The sequence below is a fragment of the Heterostelium album genome (assembly GCF_000004825.1).
Source record: "Heterostelium album PN500 unplaced genomic scaffold PPL_scaffold11, whole genome shotgun sequence".
In the NCBI taxonomy this organism is placed as follows: domain Eukaryota; phylum Evosea; class Eumycetozoa; order Acytosteliales; family Acytosteliaceae; genus Heterostelium; species Heterostelium album.
The window spans coordinates 937,717-958,248 of NW_008805073.1; the positions used below are offsets into that span (position 1 = coordinate 937,717).

Here is a 20,532-nt window from a genome sequence, read left to right on the forward strand (position 1 = left end):
CCAAGTCTGTATATGTTGTGACTCGTCGCCCTCAGAAGGGGAAGACCGCCTCTAATAGACGTAATAGTATTATTTCTACTAGATTTTAAAATTTTCCGTAATGCTGAAATTTCTACTAACAAAACATGTCTATTCATACTCATAGTAATCTAACTGTTAGATATTTAACACCCGTTGAAAATAATAAATAAATAAATAATGGGTATGTGTTTGATTTAAAAGTGCGGATTTAAAGTGAGTGATCACTTTAAACCTTAAAGGTCCACCATTTTTTTTTTTGTGTGAAGATGAAAAATTTACGTGGGTAGCCACACTTACATTTAGTTGCAGGAGAAGGAAGTGACTTTTGAAACTAGTTTTTTTGTTTTTTTTGAACTTTTTTGGTGGGTACTCGATGTTGTTGGCTTGAGAAGTGGTCAAAAAAAAAAAAAATTTTGTTGTTCACAACTCCTTCTGCGTTAATATTTAAAAAACACCTAATTGACTACCCATAAAAATTTAAAGGGTGTGCACAAGATAAACACCCTTTAGAATGTTAGTTTACAAAAATAAAAACAGTTCCAGCACCCCTTCTAAAGGAAATCACATCATACCAAAAAAACATCATTTTTTTAAAAGTTAATTATTTCATTTGTTTTTCCTCCCCCAAATAATGAAACCTCCCAACTCCTTCCACTAGTGAGAAAAACAAAAAAAAACAGACATATCAAACCACACTTTAAAAAAAAAACTTTTTTGTATGCCGACAAGTTGAGATTATAAAAATAGTTGCATAATAATTCATCTCGAAAGTCAAAAAATAAATTTAAAAATAAAAATGGGATTCTATTTTTATAACTTTTGCTATGATTAAATTAAATAATAGACCAAAAATCAAAAACATCTCCCACTTTTTGATCAGAATTTTAAGTTTTGCAAATAATTAATGTTTGCACATTTGATTGCAAATTTCATTAATTAATTCAAACTATTTTATATTTTTCTTTAAATAACTAAAACTAATTATTTTTAATTTTTGTAAGTAAATTTTATCTAAAAAGTTAATATTGAGTCACAAAAGAATCCATGGATCTTCAAAACGTTTTTTTAAAAATAATCTTGTTCAAGGTAAATTATTTACTTTTTGGAAATTTTTATTTTATTTATTAATTTTAAATATTTTAGATCTTATTAAAGAAGGAGATTATCCATGTATTGTTAATTTTCTACAAATTTCTAAAACTTTGAGTATTATCAATGGTAAAGACATTCATTTGTTATTGGGAACTGGGTCAGTAAAGACAATGATCACACACTATCTCTGTGGAGAGAATATGATAACTGCTGCTTCAGGTATTGGTGAAGGTAAGTTTGTTAAAAAGAGTAAAATAACTATTAAGAAAAGAAAATTAATATTGATCCATTTTATCCCAGGAAGTACCAGTGGCAATGAAAAAATTTCGGGAAAAGAAGTAATTTCATATAAAATTACTTCCAATAATGAACTCATTATTACCTTGGACGATCAAGTTCCTGCCATTGATCTTTCCATCGCAATAGGAGTGACCAAAGTTATCCATTCCTCGAAATCAGTTCGTCCCATCATTGTTCTGGACAAAAACACAATTACCTCTGTTGGTGGATCAGAGCTTGGTCAAATTCTCGATTATTTACCAATTCTAATTGAGAATATTCAAGGTAGCTTTGGTTCATTCTCAGTGTTGTTTACTGATTTTGATAGTTGTAAACCAGAAATTGAAAACTACAATTCAATCAAGGATAGTTTTATCCAACAAATTCAAATCGAGAATCAAAAAAATCCAAACAGTAACAGAGCCACTCTTCTTCGCTTCATTTTCAAGGGTGTCGAAAATAAAATTGATAACCTTAATCATGGTGGTCAACCAGAGGAAGGTTTATATGTCAAAATTGTAAATCCAATCAATACAAACGCTGTCCAAGATATCCTTTCAATGGTTCATAGTCGTCCACCAATTGAAAATCTAAGTCAAGTGTTCAAGTACAATATTTCAACTTCGTCACAAACAAATATAGGAAATGAAATAGAGACTCTTCAAGATAAAATCAACTTAGAGGGAGGAAACTATAAATTAACGGCTGAATATTTGGATTTAATCAAATCAATTGCAAAATATATTGATGTAAATTCATTGAAAGTATCATACAAAGATTCACTCGTTATTGTTATCAAACATTACAATGAACTTTGTTCTGATGTCAAGTCATATCTTATTGGTGCTTTGAATCCATCTGGTTCTCTTTCGATTGAACAATTAGATTCACATTTATCAGCAATCAAATTGATTTATCATCTCATGAAACAAAGAGATTCGGAAGAGAAAACACATTTTACAAATGACATTCAATCATATGATAATGTCATTCAATGTCTCTTGCAAATAACAATAGATTGTGAAAACTCATTAAATACAATCATGTCTTTCTCTGTTCTCAAAGATCAAATCTATAAACTCTGTTCACTTTCAGATTTCAATGATGTATTCACATTTGTCAAATCCAGTGCAATCAATTCATTATCTAATAGAATACAACATCTAATTGATGATGCAAACTATGAAATCCGATCCCATAATTGGGAGAATTCATACAATTCATGTCAATCAATTCGACAATCAATTTGTATCCAAGAGTTTATCAAAATTCAAATTGAAAATGAAGTTCAAACTTTGATTAGTTCAATAAACAAGATAATTGAAATTTCAAGTGAATTCATTAATCAAATATTGAGTAGTGAAGGAGAGATCTCAACCCAAGATTTAGATAGTATCCCAGTACACTGGAAGATAATTCAAACATCTTCTTCATTCAAACCACTCAGAGAGCTAATAAATATAGAAATTAAAGAAGTTTATTACAATCCAATAGTGGAATCAATTGTCACATTCACAGAAATATACAACCTCTCAGATGTTGTAGATTGTACAAATTATCTTCGAAATATCTCAATGCTCATAAACATGGATGCAAATATCAAAGATCGCACCTTCAATTCTCTTCTCGAGAAACAAAAAAATATCAAGATTAAGATAGATTCTTTAAAGGATGAAGTGTATTCATCACTCAATATTAATAGTGATCAAAATAAGCTCGAATGTGTTTTCAACAATCTTTCTAAAATAAAAGAACTTTCTCAATTGGATCAATATTTTAGTCAGCCTCATGGAATGAAAACCTACGTAGAAGCAATTGAAGAGATTATAATTTTCATTGAAAAGGTTAAAAAAGAAATTTCAGACTCTTTTACAAGTAATAATCATAAACTTTCAAACACACTCTCACAAACAATTTATTGTCTGGTTAGACAAATCGAATTTGGTCAGAATGTATCTCAAGAAGAATTAAAATTGATAGATTGCATTGAAAATACCAAAAATCTTTTCAAGAATTTGGTTTCAAATATTTGTATATCTTTCAAATCTGATGATAGCACAAATGGACTATGGTCAACACTCTCTAAACAACTGGAAATTCTTGGAATATTCAAACATAATCAGATATTTTCTTCCAAGTTACTTATTACTACATTTGAAACTAAAATTGTTAAATATTGTTGTACTTTACTAGAGGAGTTAGAAATATATTTATCTAAAAATGATTATAAATCGGCTTGTGGTAGTTTAAATCAATTTCAAGAAGCTCAAACTTTTAATAATATTGAACCAATAGTCAATAACCAATATCTTTTAGTTAAAAGTACTACAATGACTTCAATCTACTATTTCGTTTTAAAGATGAAATCATTAATTGATGATTTTAAATTTAAAGAATTCAAAACACTTAAACCTCAATTGAACAGTTTGGTTGATCTTGAACACTATTATCCTTCGATCAATTCAAAAGTTCAAGAAATTAATAATCAATACCGAAAGTATAAAGATATCAATTTTAATATCAAGAATGGTTACTTTTCATTTTTGACCGAAATTGACCATCCAACAATGAAGATTCTCCAAGAAAAGAGTCAAAAACGTTTATATTCAATTCAAAGAGATCTCTCAGCTCTAAAATATGAACAAGTTGCTCAAAATCTCACATGGATAATCAAAATGTGTTCAAACTCCTTATTTCAACAGAAATTAGGAACCAAAGTGAACAATAATAAAGAAGAACTTTCTAAGATTCTGAAACAAATAATAGATATTGCCGAAAAATCATCCAGTTCTATTAAAGAATCGTTAAAAACCGATAATCTTAAAATGTCTGATATCGATCACTATTATTCGATCAAAACACATTTGTCAACATTCATCAATCATTTCCAACAAATAGATAACAAATTGATTGAATCATTGGAATCATATTTCGATTCATTCCGCCAAATTTCGAACAACATTGAGAGTTGGAAGAAAGGAGTTATCGAATTTAATACAGTATCACTTTTAATGTCCAAACTTAGCACTCTAGAAGGATGTCAAACTGAATTTTCTTCTTGTTCAAATTTGGGTCTAAAAATACCTACTCATTCAAGTTTAATGGATCAATTGAAACTATGTTTGAAAGATCTTATAAATACATTTCAATTTGGTTTAGAAACACAAGCTTATCATAAATGTCGAAGCACAATTCTACTTGTTATCAAATTAGTTGATCATGAACTTGTGGAAAGAAACGACTATGAGTTGTTGATTCAAAAAGTAGAAATTCACAAGAATGGGTTATTTGATAAAGCAGAGCAATATTTGGATAGAAATGATCCAATGAATTATCAAGTGATTGCATCAGAAGTGAACTATTTGAATGATTTTTTCAAGCAAATTCCTAAGGTAAAATCCCAAAGTTTTTGTCATTTAATCCTTTCGCTTGGTCATAAACATATTGAAGAATTATCAAATAATTGGCAAACCAAAGATCTGAACTCTCTAATTTCAATTTTAAAAGAATTTAAAAAATTCTCCACTAACTGCATACTTCTCAGAGAACATGCTAACACCAATATTGCAATGATTTTAGATCAATACATTGAAACAAATGGATTAGAAAAGTTTCAACTTTTGGGAAAAGAGCTTGAAAGTTCAGGTTCTTTAGGAAAAGAAATCATTTCTGAATTCAAACAATTCCAGTCATATTCTATTTCAATGTGGAATTCAAGATCACCAAAATTAAATCTTGTATTTGAATACATCTTAAAGAATATGACAGGAGATGAAATTTCAATGGATATTTTGAAATCAAGTTATGATTCTTTCTCGATAAAACATCAGGAAATGGTTGATAAATTAAAGGTCAATAAATATCAAGATGTTCTCAAGGAAATTGTATCAAACTCAAAGAAACTTTCTCTCAGAATTCCAAAGTATATGGATTTGGAAACATCAAGAGAGGATGTCATCAATTTATTGGCTCATATTTTCGCAATATGGACAATTTCAAAATCAGGTGAATCATATGTCGCTCTCAAATTTGATCCAAATGTATTACTTCGTCCTCATCATTTTCAGGTATTGGCAATTATGAGACTTCTTGGAATTGACAAACATGTTTCTCTGATGAAAAAGACACCAACTTTAAATTTAATAGGTGTTATTCCTGATAGTATACCGTTAGACAATCATCTCATTGAAATATTGACTGGTGAAGGAAAATCAATCACACTTGCTGTTCTCAGTATTATACTTTCACTTCTTGGATTCAAAGTATCATGTGTTTCATACAGTGAATACCTTTCAAAACGAGACTTTTCTTCATTTGTAGATATCTTTGAACTCTTTGGAGTCACTGATATGATTACTTATTCAACATTTGGTGAACTTTGTGAATCTTTGATCTCTGAAGGAGGTGATGTCAGAGCTCTTACAGATAACTTAATTCACAACTCTTTGGCCCCTGTCCATTCTCAAATATCACAAAGCTCAAGAATTCTTTTGATTGATGAAGTCGATCTATTCTTTGGTGATTCATTCTATGGTAAAACATATAATCCAGCAACTACCCTTCACTCTTCATCAATAGTTAAGCTATATGAATATATTTGGAATAATAGAAAGAATATTAAATTTGCAACTCTTTCGAAACAAATTGAATACAAGAATGTTATTTCAGAATTCCCAGGATATGAAAAGCTTCTTTCTCTAAAGATATCAGAAATGGTAGAGGATGTCAACAACTATAAAAATACAGAATATGAAGTTGATAATGTTAATAAGAGAATTGGATATAGAAATCATGATGGAATTTCATTTACACACGAACATGGATCGAAAACAGCATTTGCTTACATAGATGCTTTTGGTATTAACAAAGAAGATGATAAAACCGATAAAGATGAGAAAACCAAAAAAGAGGAGATAGCAAAATTTGAAAATTTTAAGAGAAAAAATCTTAAAATAACAATAACATGTGGTGGTTGGTCATATGCAAACATTCCTTCTAAATTTGAAAGAATTCTTGGAGTAACTGGAACTTTGAAGACACTCACTCCAACTTTAATGAAAATAATCAAAGATGAATTCAAGATCAACAAATTTACATTCACACCTTCAATCTTTGATGAAACAAAACTCGATTTCAAAGAACATGATCATGTTTTTATAGAAAAAGATAAAGATCATTGGTATCTAAAGATTGCTGAAGATATCCTTGAGAAGACAAAGAAAGAAAGAGCTGTCATTGTTGTCTTTGAAGATGAAAAGACTTTGAACGATTTTGAAACCTCACATTATTTCGGTCAAGTTGAGAAGAGTTCGAAATTAGTTGAAAGTACAACAGACAGAGATACAGTGATCAAGAAAGCAACAACATCAAGACAAGTAACACTCATAACAAGATCATTTGGTCGTGGTGTTGATTTCATTGTCAATGATGATAAAGTGATTGCTAATGGAGGTGTTCATGTCATTCAAACATTCCTTTCAGAAGAGATCACCGAAGAAATTCAAATCAAAGGAAGAACCGCTCGTCAAGGTCAGAAAGGATCATACAAGATGATTCTCCTCAAATCAGATCTTATCAAGATGGGAATGACAGAGAAATGGCTTGAAGATGAAAAAAAGAGAGATGGATTCTACAAGTCAATCGATGAGAAACGTCAAAAATTGTATTCTTCTAAATGTGAGAAACTCAAAAAGGTTGTCAATGGTGCCAAAGAACGTGATTCAGAATCGAACAAATATTTAAGTTTGCTTTCCAATTATAGTGAATCCAAGAAATCCGAAATATTAAAAATATTGTTTGAATTTAATAATAAGAATAAATAATTTTGTTTATATAAAGTTTGTTTACAGATTTATTTTATTATAATTATTAACATATTGTAAACAGACAGTACTAGTTTCGTTTTGAATTAAAAGATATAGTAAAGTCAATAGAAAAGTTTATTCTTAGTCCTACAACAAGTCAACAAAGATAACCGAAATATCTTTGTTCTAGGTAAACATAACATTGGAGGCAATAACCTACGACCATATTAGAATGAAAGAAATCTTATAAACTGTGACTGCTCTTATTTTGATCTATTCAATACATTTCGAGATTGATGCAACCACCCTAGAGCACTATGGCACATTAACGACATACATCCATCAAGGATAGAGAGTCTGTCTTTCTAGTGGTCGGGCTGCTTAACCAGTGCGATGATGTCGGGTACCTGAATGTGTTATTGTCGATCTCGGAGATTGAAGCTGGTGGTTGCTATGATGTTATTATTGTTGTTGCTGTGAGACTCTTTGTACTGACATTGAAGTCACCAACAACAAGAATGTCAGAAGTCGGTTGTAAAGTGTTATTGACTTCTGAAGCTAGATGCTGAACGTCTGTGCTACTAGCTGTTTATGTGTTATTTGTTTATTATTAAGATTGATTATTGTTATCCTCTGCCAATCATAGATGAGTATGACACTTCGGTTAGAGTAACTGGATCGTTGACTGTCCAATCCGTTCAATTACTACCATGTCACTCTGTCTGTATTAGTGAAGAACAGCAGCTTTACATATACTTATCACGGCCTACTCAACCAGTTAGCTATCTCTGGTACGTTCGAACTACCCAGAGATATAATTCAATTGCAGTGCCAACTTCATGATCAATTCAACACACCTGGTTGTGAGACGTTAACTCCATAGATTCTATATAAGGGCAATGTCATCTTTATGGTGATAAATAAACGAATTATTAAGATATTATTTAATGCAAACAATCAATACAATATAGTATATACACATTACTTACAATCTACAATAAATATCCGAACCTTTAGATGCCCTGGCTAAATTTAAGTTGGACCAAATTCAAGTTTAGTATCTTCACTAATCATCCTCTGATAATTTTATTTGTATTGTTAAATATATTTTAAATTTGAAAGCTATGTTGAAAGAAAAGAAAAGTTTGTAAATCTATTAAATGTTAAACATAAGGTTGATTGAACTCTAGGATTATAAAGATTTGTCAAGAAATTGTAATTAATTTTCCATTAATGAGTTATATGTTTAAAATAAATAATGAATATTACTGATATGACTTTACTAAATGAAACTTAAGTGAGTATTTATAGATTTATTTTTAACAAATATTAAAATTATTAAAAAATTAAATTTAATTAATTTTTTTTTTTTTTCTTTTTTCAGGCAAAAATGATTTACATCAATCTTTGCAAAAAAATTGGGGGTGTGTTGTTTTTCACAAGCTATTTGTTTAAGTGTTTTTTTTTTAACAAAAAATTTTCGCTGTGAATTCAAATTACATACACATATTGATTTTAGATAATAAACAACAAGAAATAAATAATTAATAAATATAAAAATTGAATTTTAATAATAAAAGAGATGTTCTATTAACTATATAAGATAAAAAGATTTTTTTTTTTTTATTTTCAAAGAGATCTCTATGCCAAGTTCTTATATTTATTATTTTTTATTTTCTAAATTTTTTATTCATTCAATAACTCAGTTTCTATGTTCTACAACTTAATAATTTTGATTAACTTGAGGTATCCTTTGAACCCCATAATAAATAAACAGCTATCATAGACATTATGTCTCTTTAAATTTGAAAATTTTTTTCTGAAACTAAATTTGCACTTTGTTTATTTTTGATCAAAAATCAGAATATTAATTAAGTGGTTTTTTTTTAAATTAAACAAAAGTTTTCTAAAGAAATATTCACTTCTTTTTTTTTTGGGGAGATCTTTATTATGACTCATTTTTTCATCATGGTGAAGGTTTCTCTGTGAAACAAAAAAAACAAATTAAACTTAAATTTACACTTTCTTTATTAAAATCAAAGGATTGTTATTATTTAAAATTTAAAGTTTAAAAATATTGAATTTAGAGTTGATTAGTTCAACAATTTTAATCACTAGTAAATTAGTTTTTAAATTTTATTTTTTTTTTATTTGTAATAATAGATTAAATTAATTTAAGTTAATTTTTTGTAAGTATTTGATTTTTAAATAAAGAGGTCCTCCTTTACAAAAATTAATAAATGTTTTTTTTTAAAAAACAAAAGTTAGAATATGGGTTCAATTTCAATCGAAGATAAAGAAATTGTTGGTGAATATAACACTGATCTTTTTTGTAATAACAACAATCTGGTTCCAGGTATTTATTTCTACAATTTTTTTAATATATCCAAAAAATAATATTTATTTTAATTTTTTATAATATTTAGATAAGAATGTAAATGATTTTTACAATGAGAGTATTGATATGTTGTTAAAAACCATTTCCAAAGCTATTGAAGCTTCTTACATTACAAATGATCAAATTATCAATTTGCTATTGGGAAGAACTGGTGCTGGAAAGACAACGATCACTCATTATCTCTGTGGAGAGAAAATGGTACTTAAAGATGTGGTTACGGTGGTCGATATTGAAGGTACCAAAGACACCATTGTCGAAAAGAAAATAGATGTTGAAGATCCCAATGTCAAAGGAGGTTCCATCTGCCATGAAAAGAAATCTGGAACCAAACTAATGTCCTGTAAATCCACTCATGATGGTGAGATCTTTGCTGATACTCCAGGAGAATTGGATGATCAAGGTCCTGCCGCTGATCTTGCTCATTCAATTGGTGTAACCAAAGGAATCCATTGTGCCAAAGGAGTCCGTCCAGTAATTGTACTTGACAAAGATACAATTACATCAGTTAGAGGACCTGAGTTTGACCAAATTCTGGATTTCTCATCAAATCTAATTGAGAATATTCAAGATAGATTGAATTCATTTTCATTCTTATTCACTCATTTCGATTGTAGTAAACCAGAGGTTGAAAACTATGAATTAATCAAAACTAATATACTCAAACAAGCCAAATATGAAAAGGAGAAGGATCCTAATAACAATAGAGTTAAACTTCTCAATTTCATTTACTTTGGTATCTCTGGTAAAATTGATTTGCTTAAGGTTGGTGCTCAAACTGAAGGTTCCTACGTTCACATTGTAAATCCACTCAATCCAGAGGCCATCCCTGACATTCTATCAATGATTAAGAGTCGTCAACCAATTGAGAATCCAAGTCAAGTATTCAAATACAACATATCTAATGCTTCAAGTATATTCATTGATCATCAATGTGTATCTCTCCAATTCAAAATCAGTCAATCCATTGAGAGAGGAAACTATTCTCAAGCTGCTGAATGTTTGGATTTAATCAAACTGTTGGAAAACAGACTGGGTTTAAAATCATTAAAAGAATCTTACAAAGTATCACAAGAAGAAATAACCACACATTACAACCAACTTTGTTCTGATGTCAAATTATATCTTGCTGATGTTCTGAAACCAGCCTGTTCTCTTTCAATGGAACAATTGGTCCCACGTTTATCATCAATTAAATTCATTTATCATCTCATGAAACAAAGAGATTCAGAAGAGAAAACACATTTTACAAATAACAATGAATCATATGATCATGTCATTCAATGTCTCTTGCAAATTTCAAATGATTGTGAAAGTTCATTCAATACAATCATGTCTTTCTCTGTTCTCAAAGATCAAATCGATAAACTCTGTTCACTTTCAAAATTCAATGATCTATTCACACCTGTCAAATCAAATGCAATACAATCATTGACAAAGAGAATAATATATCTAATTGATGATCATCAAATCAAATCAAAAACACTTTTCTTATTTTTTTTGCAAAGTTCTAAAAATGAAGTTTTGTTTTTTCATGGCAAATATTAATATTCATACAGAATAATGTATCTATCGTCTCTCTCTCTCAGATAGAGCTATTTATTATTGTTTATGTGTTAACCAAATTGAATTAGATTATTTTTATTTTTTTTTTTGATGTTATATCATCTTATAAAATAAATTGTTGATTAATACGAGCACTCTGACCAGATGGATACAAAAGAACCAACAACTTATTTAAAAGTTGTTTTCCAGCTTCCTCGTTGCGGATTGTAATTATTGGGAATGAACAGGGTATCTCTTTCTTTGCAATTTCGATATCTGAGGGAGGGAATTGTTCATTATCGAGCAGTGTTTTCAATTTATCAAAAACACTTTCGATTATAGTCCATCGGTTGACACCCTCATCAAGATCTCGCTTGTTGCCATATGGGAAAATAAGTTGATATTTGGTAGATAGTAACTCATCACATTCATCGAGAATGTTAAACAAATTATTGTTTGACCATTGAATGATAGAGTTGAATAGGGTCTTTGATTTAGAGAGCATAGATGAGTTTTGGAATGAAAGCCAATGATCAGGTGTTGAAATGATGATTCCTTGATTAGTTTTGCAGTGTTTGAGATTGCTAAGTATTCTCTGAAATTGAATATCATTCAATTGAGAGACAATATCTCTTCTAAATGGATAGACGTGAATGGGACGATTGAAAATAGATGATCCCATTGTCAAGAGCATGTCTTCAATCGATGTTTCCAAGAGCGATGGTAACACATTGATTCTGGCAATGCGATCTTTCAATGCCAAACACATTATCGGAATGATCACCGATGTTTTGCCTTCACCCATTTGAAGTTGAATACAACGGTTGTTTTCCGTAGAGTTCAACAATTCCATTGCTATTTCCACTTGAATATCATAGATCCAAATGTTTCTTTCCAATTCAAACAGTGCCCAATGAGGATGATCTGAAACACTCCACTTTCTTGTCCTTGGTTTGGCTTGTTGGATAATCAACATAATCAATGAAATCCTTATAGATATTAACAGGATTACATTGTTTCCAGAGTCCACATTTAATGAATGACGATAGTTTTGTCCAATTCGAATTGTATATTGATTCAATTTGACTCCATACCAATGTTTTGGCATCGTTGATCTCTTTGTACAATTGAGAAAGTGTTTCTTCAATATATTGTTGGTCTACCAATTCATAAGTTGGTGTTGATTCAATGTGTGAAATCAAATGGTCCTTTGACTTTTCCAATTCATCATAGAAAATAGAACCAATCTTTGTTGACTCTTCGTGATCGAGTAGCTGATCGAGTTGGTCAGAAATTGTATATTTCTCTTGTTTCTCTACGAGACATAATGCCAAATAATCTTCTATTTCGGGGTCATATCCTATTTTGAAAAGATTAGACAATCGTTCATCGATTTCAATTTGGAAATCATTATCCTTCCAATCGATCTTATCGTTTGACTTGCTGTATCGAATGATTTTTGGTTTGATATTAAGAATTGATGAGAGTATTGGTGGTGTTTGTGAGTTTAGTGAATCTGGTTTGAATGATATCTTTTGTAACGATTTCAAGAATATGAATAGTCTGTAGTTTCTTTGCCAACTCTTGAATTCTTCTTGATATTTAATAAACTGTGTTGGTAGTTCACTAACTTCAAGTTTAGGAACTTTAATCAATTCATATTCTTGAAAGAGTGAATTCCAGGCAGGATCACTCGAGATCTGTTTGTGTGTAATGTGGGGGCTTGTGTGGATAACAGCTTCTGGAAATGGTATCATTTTGAATTGTTCTTCATTTGTTGAATCTGGAATTGAGAGATAGATGATGTGGTCAAATAAAGAATGATTGGAGCTAGGTTTCAGAGCAATTAAGTTTTGGAATGTAAGAAAAAGAATTAACTTTGAGAAAGGTTGTTGTTTCAATCTAATACTCTTTGCCAAATTAAGAAGTGACATGTAGAAAGACGAGATTGTGATAGCTGGAAAATCCATAACATTTCTATCAGGTATTCTAAATAATCGAGCATCGAATATTCCCAATATTTCCGAAGTAAAATTGTCAGAGGTGAAAATGAAAGATTTAGTTGATCTTTGTTGAGTGTTGGGTTGGACATTATCTTTGCAACTCTGGTTGTATAGTTTAGAATATCTGAAGGTGGTTTGGGAATGATATTGGTCTCAATAGGCTTGTTATAATCAACTTTTAAACTAGAATATTTTGCATTTGAGGAGAGTACTCTCTGATTTCTCCAACAACTGGCAGCATTAATTGAATTTTCTTGTTGAAAAGTTGTGACTGTTTGTGTCAGTGGTTCTGATTGTTGTTTGGATTTATCACTAACTTCATAGAGAAATTGACATTCTTGATTGTGAGAGATGACACTGCTGACCAACATATTAATAAAGTCATGACAAACAAATCCCGGGATCAATGGATATTTATATTCAACTTCTTGGAATGCATTGTGTTCTTTAGTTGAAAATAATTTTCGGGTTGGTGAGATTGATTGTATTCTTTTGAGGATAGCGATAGACTGAGTGGTGAACAATCGATTGGTTTGGAATCTTTGAAGCAATGTAACAGCCATATCGAAACCAGTTTGACCGAGGAATGGATCTGGCATGGTTGAAGATGTCATCAAGTGGAGATATGCAAGGTAAAGATTGGATGTGATCTCTTGGGGAGTCAACACTTTTATATTATCATCTATTTTATATCGGAAATATGATGGAGTATCCAGACTGTTAACATCAGCTTGACAAACTTGATAATCTTTGAAATCCATATCACCTTGTTCAACTGATAATATTGAATGTGGTGTCAAAACAATCTTTTCTTTGGTATGGTTATTCTCCAACAGCAAATAGTTTGATAATCCAACCATTGTTCCCATGTATTGATTATCACAAATCGTAAATGAGCGTGAATAAGTGATTGTTCCTTCTTTGGCATCTTCTATGATTTCAAACAACAGATCTTTGTGTTGAACGAGTTGTATTATAATTTTTGAATGTGTTTTCCAAACAAGAATATTCTCTGGTGAATCAATTTTGAAAACGGTATGGAGATGAGATTCCAGTTGACCATCCATTGTTGTCTTTAAATTCACCAATTCGTTGGTTGTATTGAATTGAACAATGATACCATCAATATTTCCACTGAACTTTGGTTCAAATTTATCAAAGAATTTGTTGATTTGTTTTGGTCTGAACTCTATGCTGTCATCATACTTCTTCCACAGAGTATACTCTTTGGTCAATGATTTTGGCAAGTCTTTCAACAATTCACTTGGAATTAAATCAAAAGTGTCGCCACCATCTTGTATTTCTTTGACTTGTAAATGACCATTGGGTGTCAATTGTAATTCATAATTCCTATCTTTAATCTTTATCACACTGTCATGTTAAATTAAATATTATTATTAACAAAATTAACTAATTTAAAAGTTCATTAAAATTACTTACTATCTAGATTTCATAAACTTAACTGAAAATTTTGTGTTGGCAAATAACATGATAAAATCAGGTTTAGATGAGATATTGTTTGGAAGTTGGTGACTTGACGATCCATTAAAAATGATATTTCCATTGTTGATATTCAATTGAATTGCATCATTGATATCATATTGACAATACCAAAGGTGTGAATCTTTCAGTTGTTTCCATTCCATAAATGCATTCGGTTCATTGAAACAAGGTTCATTCATCATGATATAGTTGGAAAGTACTGTTGGTGATTTAGAAATGATCGATTGTATCGCTGGAATCATCTTGAATGTAATGACACTACATCTATGCAACAAACTGATATTAATAATGGAATTAGGAAATTCAATATTCTTAAACTTTTCAAAAAGAATATAGTTTGATTTAAGATGAAAATAGAAATCGTTGTGACCCAATTCATCTTGATCCTCTCCAATTGTGAGTGATTCCATTGATAGAATTAGCGCCATTGAAGTGAAAACCAGTTGTGTGTCTTGAATCTGAGAATTAGAGTCAAGACTATTGTTATCTTTGTAGAGGAGTCTCATCCATTCTTTGGCTTTGGTACGACACTCATATATCAAGCGTTTGACATCTATATTAAGTACAAGCAAGTTAGAATCAATTAACCATGACGATAACAATGAGAGAAGTTGAACAAAGAAAACCAATGAATATTGATCTTCAGAGGATAGTGATGTAATTCTTTCTTTGATGACCTCAAGCAGAGTCTGAACGAATTGTACATCTTCGAAAACACCTTTTGAAAATCGACCTTGTTCACAATCCTCACCAATTTGGTAGATCATATTGTTGAATGACACAAATGTATTAAGATCAATGATTGTGTTGTGATTTTCGAGGAATTTGAGAATATTCAACATAAAGATAGTCTCACTGTGCGATTGCAAAGATCCAAAGTTTAGAAATTGGAGTTTGGAACTGCAGTGTATCGCCTTGATAGACTGGTCTGTAAGAACTGTATTCTCTGTTGTTTTGCCATCACAATATTTCTGAAGAGCATGCACTTCCCTCACCTCTGGTTTGACAGGTATACTGTATTTAAAGAGAATTGGTTTGTCAGCTTTTTTTAATGGTAAAGGTTGGTTAATATTAGGATTTGATATTGGATTTTAAAAATAAAATAATTGAATCAACATACGTTGACGGAATCTAAGATTAGACTTTCCAATTTTATAGTAGTCAATACAACGTTTTCTCCTCACTTCTGAAAAGTTTGAGAAATCGAAAATTTTATAAATACATTGGCCATTGAAAGATCTGTTCAATTTCAAATCGGTAAAAGATTTGAAAGGTAAAGAATCGCCACCAATGAAATCAGATCACACAATTGGGAGAACTCCTTAAATTCGATCATTTCGCTTCAACAAACAATCTTTATTCAAGAGTTTATCAAAATCCCAATTCAATCTGAAATCCAAATTTGTATTAGTTCTATTGTCAAAATTCTCGATTCATCTTTTCAATTTATCAATCAAATATTGTGCAGAGATGGAGAGATTTCACTCAATGATTTAGAGAGAATCAAAGAACACTGGTTGATCATTCAAACATCATCTTCATTCACACTACTCAGTAAATTGTTGGAAATCAAAATTGAAGAAGTTTATTATTCTCCAATTATTGATTTAATTGCCAAATATACAAATGACATCCTTAATAATCTAACTGATCCAAATATTTTGGTGTTTTCACTCCAAAAGGTTTCCCAACTCCAAAATTTAGATTCAAATATCAATGATCAAACTTCTAATTCCTATCGATTAGCACTTCGAACAATTAATCATAGAGTTACATCAATGAAGGAAAATATTATTTTATCACTCAATACAAATTGTGATCAATATGTTCTTCAAAAAGTATTCAAACAGCTTTGTGAAATCAAACTACTTTATCCTTTGGATTCATATTTTTCAGAACCTATCTGTAAGAATAGTTATCTCCAAACGATTGAAGAAATTCGTATTTTCATTAAAAATGTTGAAGATTTAATTGTAGATTCAATCACTCATAATGAATATAAATTTTCAAATTCATTCTCACAATCAATTCATTTTCTAACCAGATACTTTATATTTGGTGAGAATGCATCCGAAGAAGAACAACAACTAATTATATGTATTCAAAATACTAAGGATCATATTAAGGATTTAGTTTCAAATATTGTTATCTTCAATCTGGATAATATCACAAATGGACATTGGTCAACACTTTCCAAACAACTTCAAACTCTTGAAATATTCAAATATAATCAGATTTGTTCCACTTCTTCTACAATTAAGACCATAGAATCAAAGATTGTAGAACATTCTACAACTATTTGGGAACAAACATCAAAGTATTTATCATTGAATGATTATAAATCAGCTTATGATGGTCTAAATCAACTTCAACGAGCACAGAAATTTGATAATATCAAATCAATAATCAGTGAAGATAGATATTCTGAAATAGAAGAAACACTTCGTCGTTCTGTTACCAATTTTCTTTCAAAGATGAGATCGTTCATTGACAATGAGAAATTTAATGAATTCAGAACTCTTCAACCACAACTCAACTGTTTGGTCGATCTTGAGAATCCTTCAATCAACACTTTTGTTATTGATATTAATACCCAATTTAGAGAGTCTCAGAATGATATGCTAAGATCGTTGGATGGTAAGATTAATTCAAGAGATTTCTCAGGTCTCAAAGACAGTTATCAAAATCTTCCAGAAGACTCGAAAGTTCGACTTCTCAGTCATATTATAGAAGTTATTAGACAGGACGAACAAAAGATAATGGGAATAATAGGTCAAATCGAACAAATGAAGTTGAATGATGAATTTTCAAAATCATTATCAACATTCCATCGGGCATCAATTTTTTCATCAATTCTCCCACAAGAATTTAATTTTGAGAGAAGATTGAAAGCTATAGAAGTTTCGATCATCAAACAGATTAAACTTGTTGTTGTCACCCTCAAAACCTCAGTAACAAATCATGATTTCAATTCAATCCATCAATACTCCAACTATATCAGAACTCTATGTCAACAATTAAGATATTGTTTATCTAATGGAGATCAAATCACTGAAATATTGCAACAAGTGGAATCAATTGTCACCGAATCACTTGTCAATATTAATGAAAAGATGTTTGAAGATCTAAAGAGATTTTCAGTAACTACTATCATTGATAGTTTAAAGAAAGTTAAAAACAACACTTTATTTGATCTTAAACTTTTACAAATTGAGAACTTTTTCTCCTCTCATATTGTAAAGAAATCAGAATCCATTAAAAAGATGATAAAGAATGGTCTTATCTTGGAAGCCAAAGCTGAAGTAAAAAATATTGAAATTGAAATTCAATCAATTTCGAAATTTATATCAACCACTGAAGCATTTTCAAAACTTGAAGAATTGAAGAGTTTTCTTTCAGAATCAGAAATATTAAGATTAAAGAATATTACTACGATAATCAAATCTGGAAATTTCGAAACTATTGTTGAAACAGATTTGGATACTCAAACTGTAGAGAAACTTAAAGAAGAGACTCTTAATCGAAAATCTTCAATTCAAAAAGATCTTTCTCCACCTCCGAGATTTGAACAAGTGGCTGTGGATCTCAATTGGCTTATCAATATGTGTTCCAACTCTATCATTCCAAAGAAATTAGGAATTTCTCATCAAAATGATATTGATAAATTTAAGAAAAAAATCTTAGAAATTGTTAGAAGTACTGTCAATAATATCGCTGAGAATCTAAAGTGTGATAATATTCAAAATATTAACATCGATCACTATTATTTAATCAAAACTCATTTATCACAGTTCATCAAAGATTTCAATGTAATTGATAAACAATTGATTGAATCAATGAAATCATATTTCAAAACATTCTCTGATATTATTTCAAGAAACATTGATAATTGGAAGAAAGATATAATTCCATTTGAAAAGAATGCAATTTCAGATCTTCATTCGAAACTCAACACCCTCAGAAACAGTGATATTTCCTTTTCTTCATGTTTATCTTTGGTAGGAAAAATTCCAACCTATTCAGTTTCTATTCATGAGTTGAAATCAGAGATTCAAGCTCGTATGCTATCATTTTCACCCGATTTGGATAGTTCAAAATATGAGAAATCAGCATCCACCATTCTTCTAGTTTATGAAGTTTATAATCAATTAAACACTCATAATATTGTATCAAGTAAAGATCATCCTCTATTAATTGGAATTTTACATACCCATATGGAAATGTTAATAAAAGCTGCAAATGAATATTGGAACTGTGATGATCTTGGATCTTTCAATCAAACTGCAAAAAGAGCCACTGATTTTCAAAATCATTTCAATCAAAATAGATTTCCTCAAGTAAACTCTAACTTTTTTGGTTCAATCGATTGTTTTTGTAGCTAAAAAACATATCGAAGAATCATCAAGCCAATTGCATAAGAAAGATATCATTGTTATTGCTCAAGGTCTGATTAAATTAAAGGACTATTCCGATAGATCTCCACTTCTCAAAGATTGTGTTAATATAAATATTAAACGAGTATTGGATCTTTATATTAATATCAATGGATTAGGAAATATTCAACAACTTGGGAAGGAACTTGAAATCTCTGGTCGTCTCGGAAAAGAAATCATTTCTGAATTTAATCAATTCGCTTCATATTCAATTTCAATGTGGAACACAAGATCATCAAATTTAACTTTAGATTACATCTTGGAAAACATGACAGGTGATGAAATTTCAAAGGAACTTTTGAAATCTAGTTATAATTCATTCTTGATTCAGTATCAGACAATTGTGGAAAGAGAAGTACACAAATATCAAAATGCTCCAAAGAACATTCTAGCAAAAGCCAATCTTATTATTGCCAAAATTGATACTAATATGGAATCAGAAGCATCAAGAGTAAATGTCATCAGTTTGTTGGCTCATATTTTTGCAATGTGGACTGTCGTAAAATCTGGTGAATCATATGTTGCTCTTAAAAAAGATGCAAATGTATTACTTCGTCCTCATCATGCTCAAGTATTGGCAATTATGAGACTTCTTGGAATCGATAATAAAGAATCTTGGTTGAAAAAGAAATTTGGAAGGACTACCAGATCACCATTAGATAATCATCTCATTGAAATATTGACTGGTGAAGGAAAATCAATCACACTTGCAGTTCTCAGTATTCTTCTATCAAGTATTGGATGTCAGGTTTCATGTGTTTCATATAGCGCATATCTATAGAAACGAGATTATACAGCATTTAAAGATATCTTTTCACTTTTTAACGTGACTGACAAGATTACCTATTCAACCTTTAGCGATCTTTGTAACAGTTTGATCGAAGAAGAAGGTGATGTTAGAACTCTTACAAATCAATTCATTAACAACAAACTAAAACCATCTTTTAAATCAAAGTCAGAAAAACCTACAAGAATTCTTTTGATCGATGAAGTAGATGTATTCTTTGGTGATTCATTCTATGGTAAAACATATAATCCATCAACTTCTATTCAATCATTTTCAATTATTCAACTAGTTGAATACATTTGGAAGAATCGTAAGAACATTACAATTTCTACCATCTCTAACCAAAATGAATACAAGAAAGTAATGGCTGAGTTCTCTGGACATGAAACAATTCTTTCTCAGAAGATTTTCTCTATGGTTAGAGATGTCAACAGCTACAATATTCCAGCTTATGAAGTTGATAAAGTAAACCAGAGAATTGGATATCGTGATCAAGATGGTATTTCATTTACAACAACCTACGGATCAAAAACAGCATTTGCATACATTGCTGAATATGAACTTGGTAATATCACAGAAGAGGTTATGAAGAATAAATCTTAGACTCTCAATTGTTTGTGGTCATTGGTCATTTGCAAACATTCCATTCAAATTCGAAAGAATTCTTGGA

The 20,532-nt window shown here is 30.2% G+C and overlaps 6 protein-coding genes across 6 annotated transcripts; 4 read left to right on the plus strand and 2 right to left on the minus strand.

The window, feature by feature from the left end:
* Positions 1-198: 198 nt before the first annotated feature.
* Positions 199-7,214, plus strand: PPL_09767 (uncharacterized protein; the record flags this gene model as incomplete). The annotated part of the gene is made up of 2 exons (XM_020580558.1): positions 199-202; positions 1,165-7,214. 2 exons carry the CDS (start codon positions 199-201, stop codon positions 7,212-7,214), a joined length of 6,054 nt encoding a protein of 2,017 aa, XP_020429145.1.
* A 500-nt stretch (positions 7,215-7,714) lies between these two features.
* On the plus strand, positions 7,715-9,364 carry PPL_09768 (uncharacterized protein; the record flags this gene model as incomplete). Its single annotated transcript, XM_020580559.1, has 5 exons — positions 7,715-7,753; positions 7,812-7,920; positions 8,581-8,620; positions 9,264-9,313; positions 9,360-9,364. The coding sequence occupies 5 exons, from the start codon at positions 7,715-7,717 to the stop codon at positions 9,362-9,364; spliced, it is 243 nt and encodes an 80-aa protein (XP_020429146.1).
* Positions 9,365-9,467: 103 nt separating this feature from the next.
* PPL_09769 (uncharacterized protein) lies at positions 9,468-11,139 on the plus strand (the record flags this gene model as incomplete). The annotated part of the gene is made up of 2 exons (XM_020580560.1): positions 9,468-9,552; positions 9,623-11,139. 2 exons carry the CDS (start codon positions 9,468-9,470, stop codon positions 11,137-11,139), a joined length of 1,602 nt encoding a protein of 533 aa, XP_020429147.1.
* Positions 11,140-11,260: 121 nt separating this feature from the next.
* PPL_09770 (uncharacterized protein) lies at positions 11,261-11,941 on the minus strand (the record flags this gene model as incomplete). Its single annotated transcript, XM_020580561.1, has 1 exon — positions 11,261-11,941. The coding sequence occupies one exon, from the start codon at positions 11,939-11,941 to the stop codon at positions 11,261-11,263; it is 681 nt and encodes a 226-aa protein (XP_020429148.1).
* Positions 11,942-12,035: 94 nt separating this feature from the next.
* On the minus strand, positions 12,036-15,484 carry PPL_09771 (uncharacterized protein; the record flags this gene model as incomplete). The annotated part of the gene is made up of 3 exons (XM_020580562.1): positions 12,036-13,241; positions 13,457-14,510; positions 14,580-15,484. The coding sequence occupies 3 exons, from the start codon at positions 15,482-15,484 to the stop codon at positions 12,036-12,038; spliced, it is 3,165 nt and encodes a 1,054-aa protein (XP_020429149.1).
* A 209-nt stretch (positions 15,485-15,693) lies between these two features.
* On the plus strand, positions 15,694-20,465 carry PPL_09772 (uncharacterized protein; the record flags this gene model as incomplete). Its single annotated transcript, XM_020580563.1, has 4 exons — positions 15,694-15,706; positions 16,008-18,979; positions 19,104-19,809; positions 19,864-20,465. 4 exons carry the CDS (start codon positions 15,694-15,696, stop codon positions 20,463-20,465), a joined length of 4,293 nt encoding a protein of 1,430 aa, XP_020429150.1.
* Between the last annotated feature and the right edge of the window lie 67 nt (positions 20,466-20,532).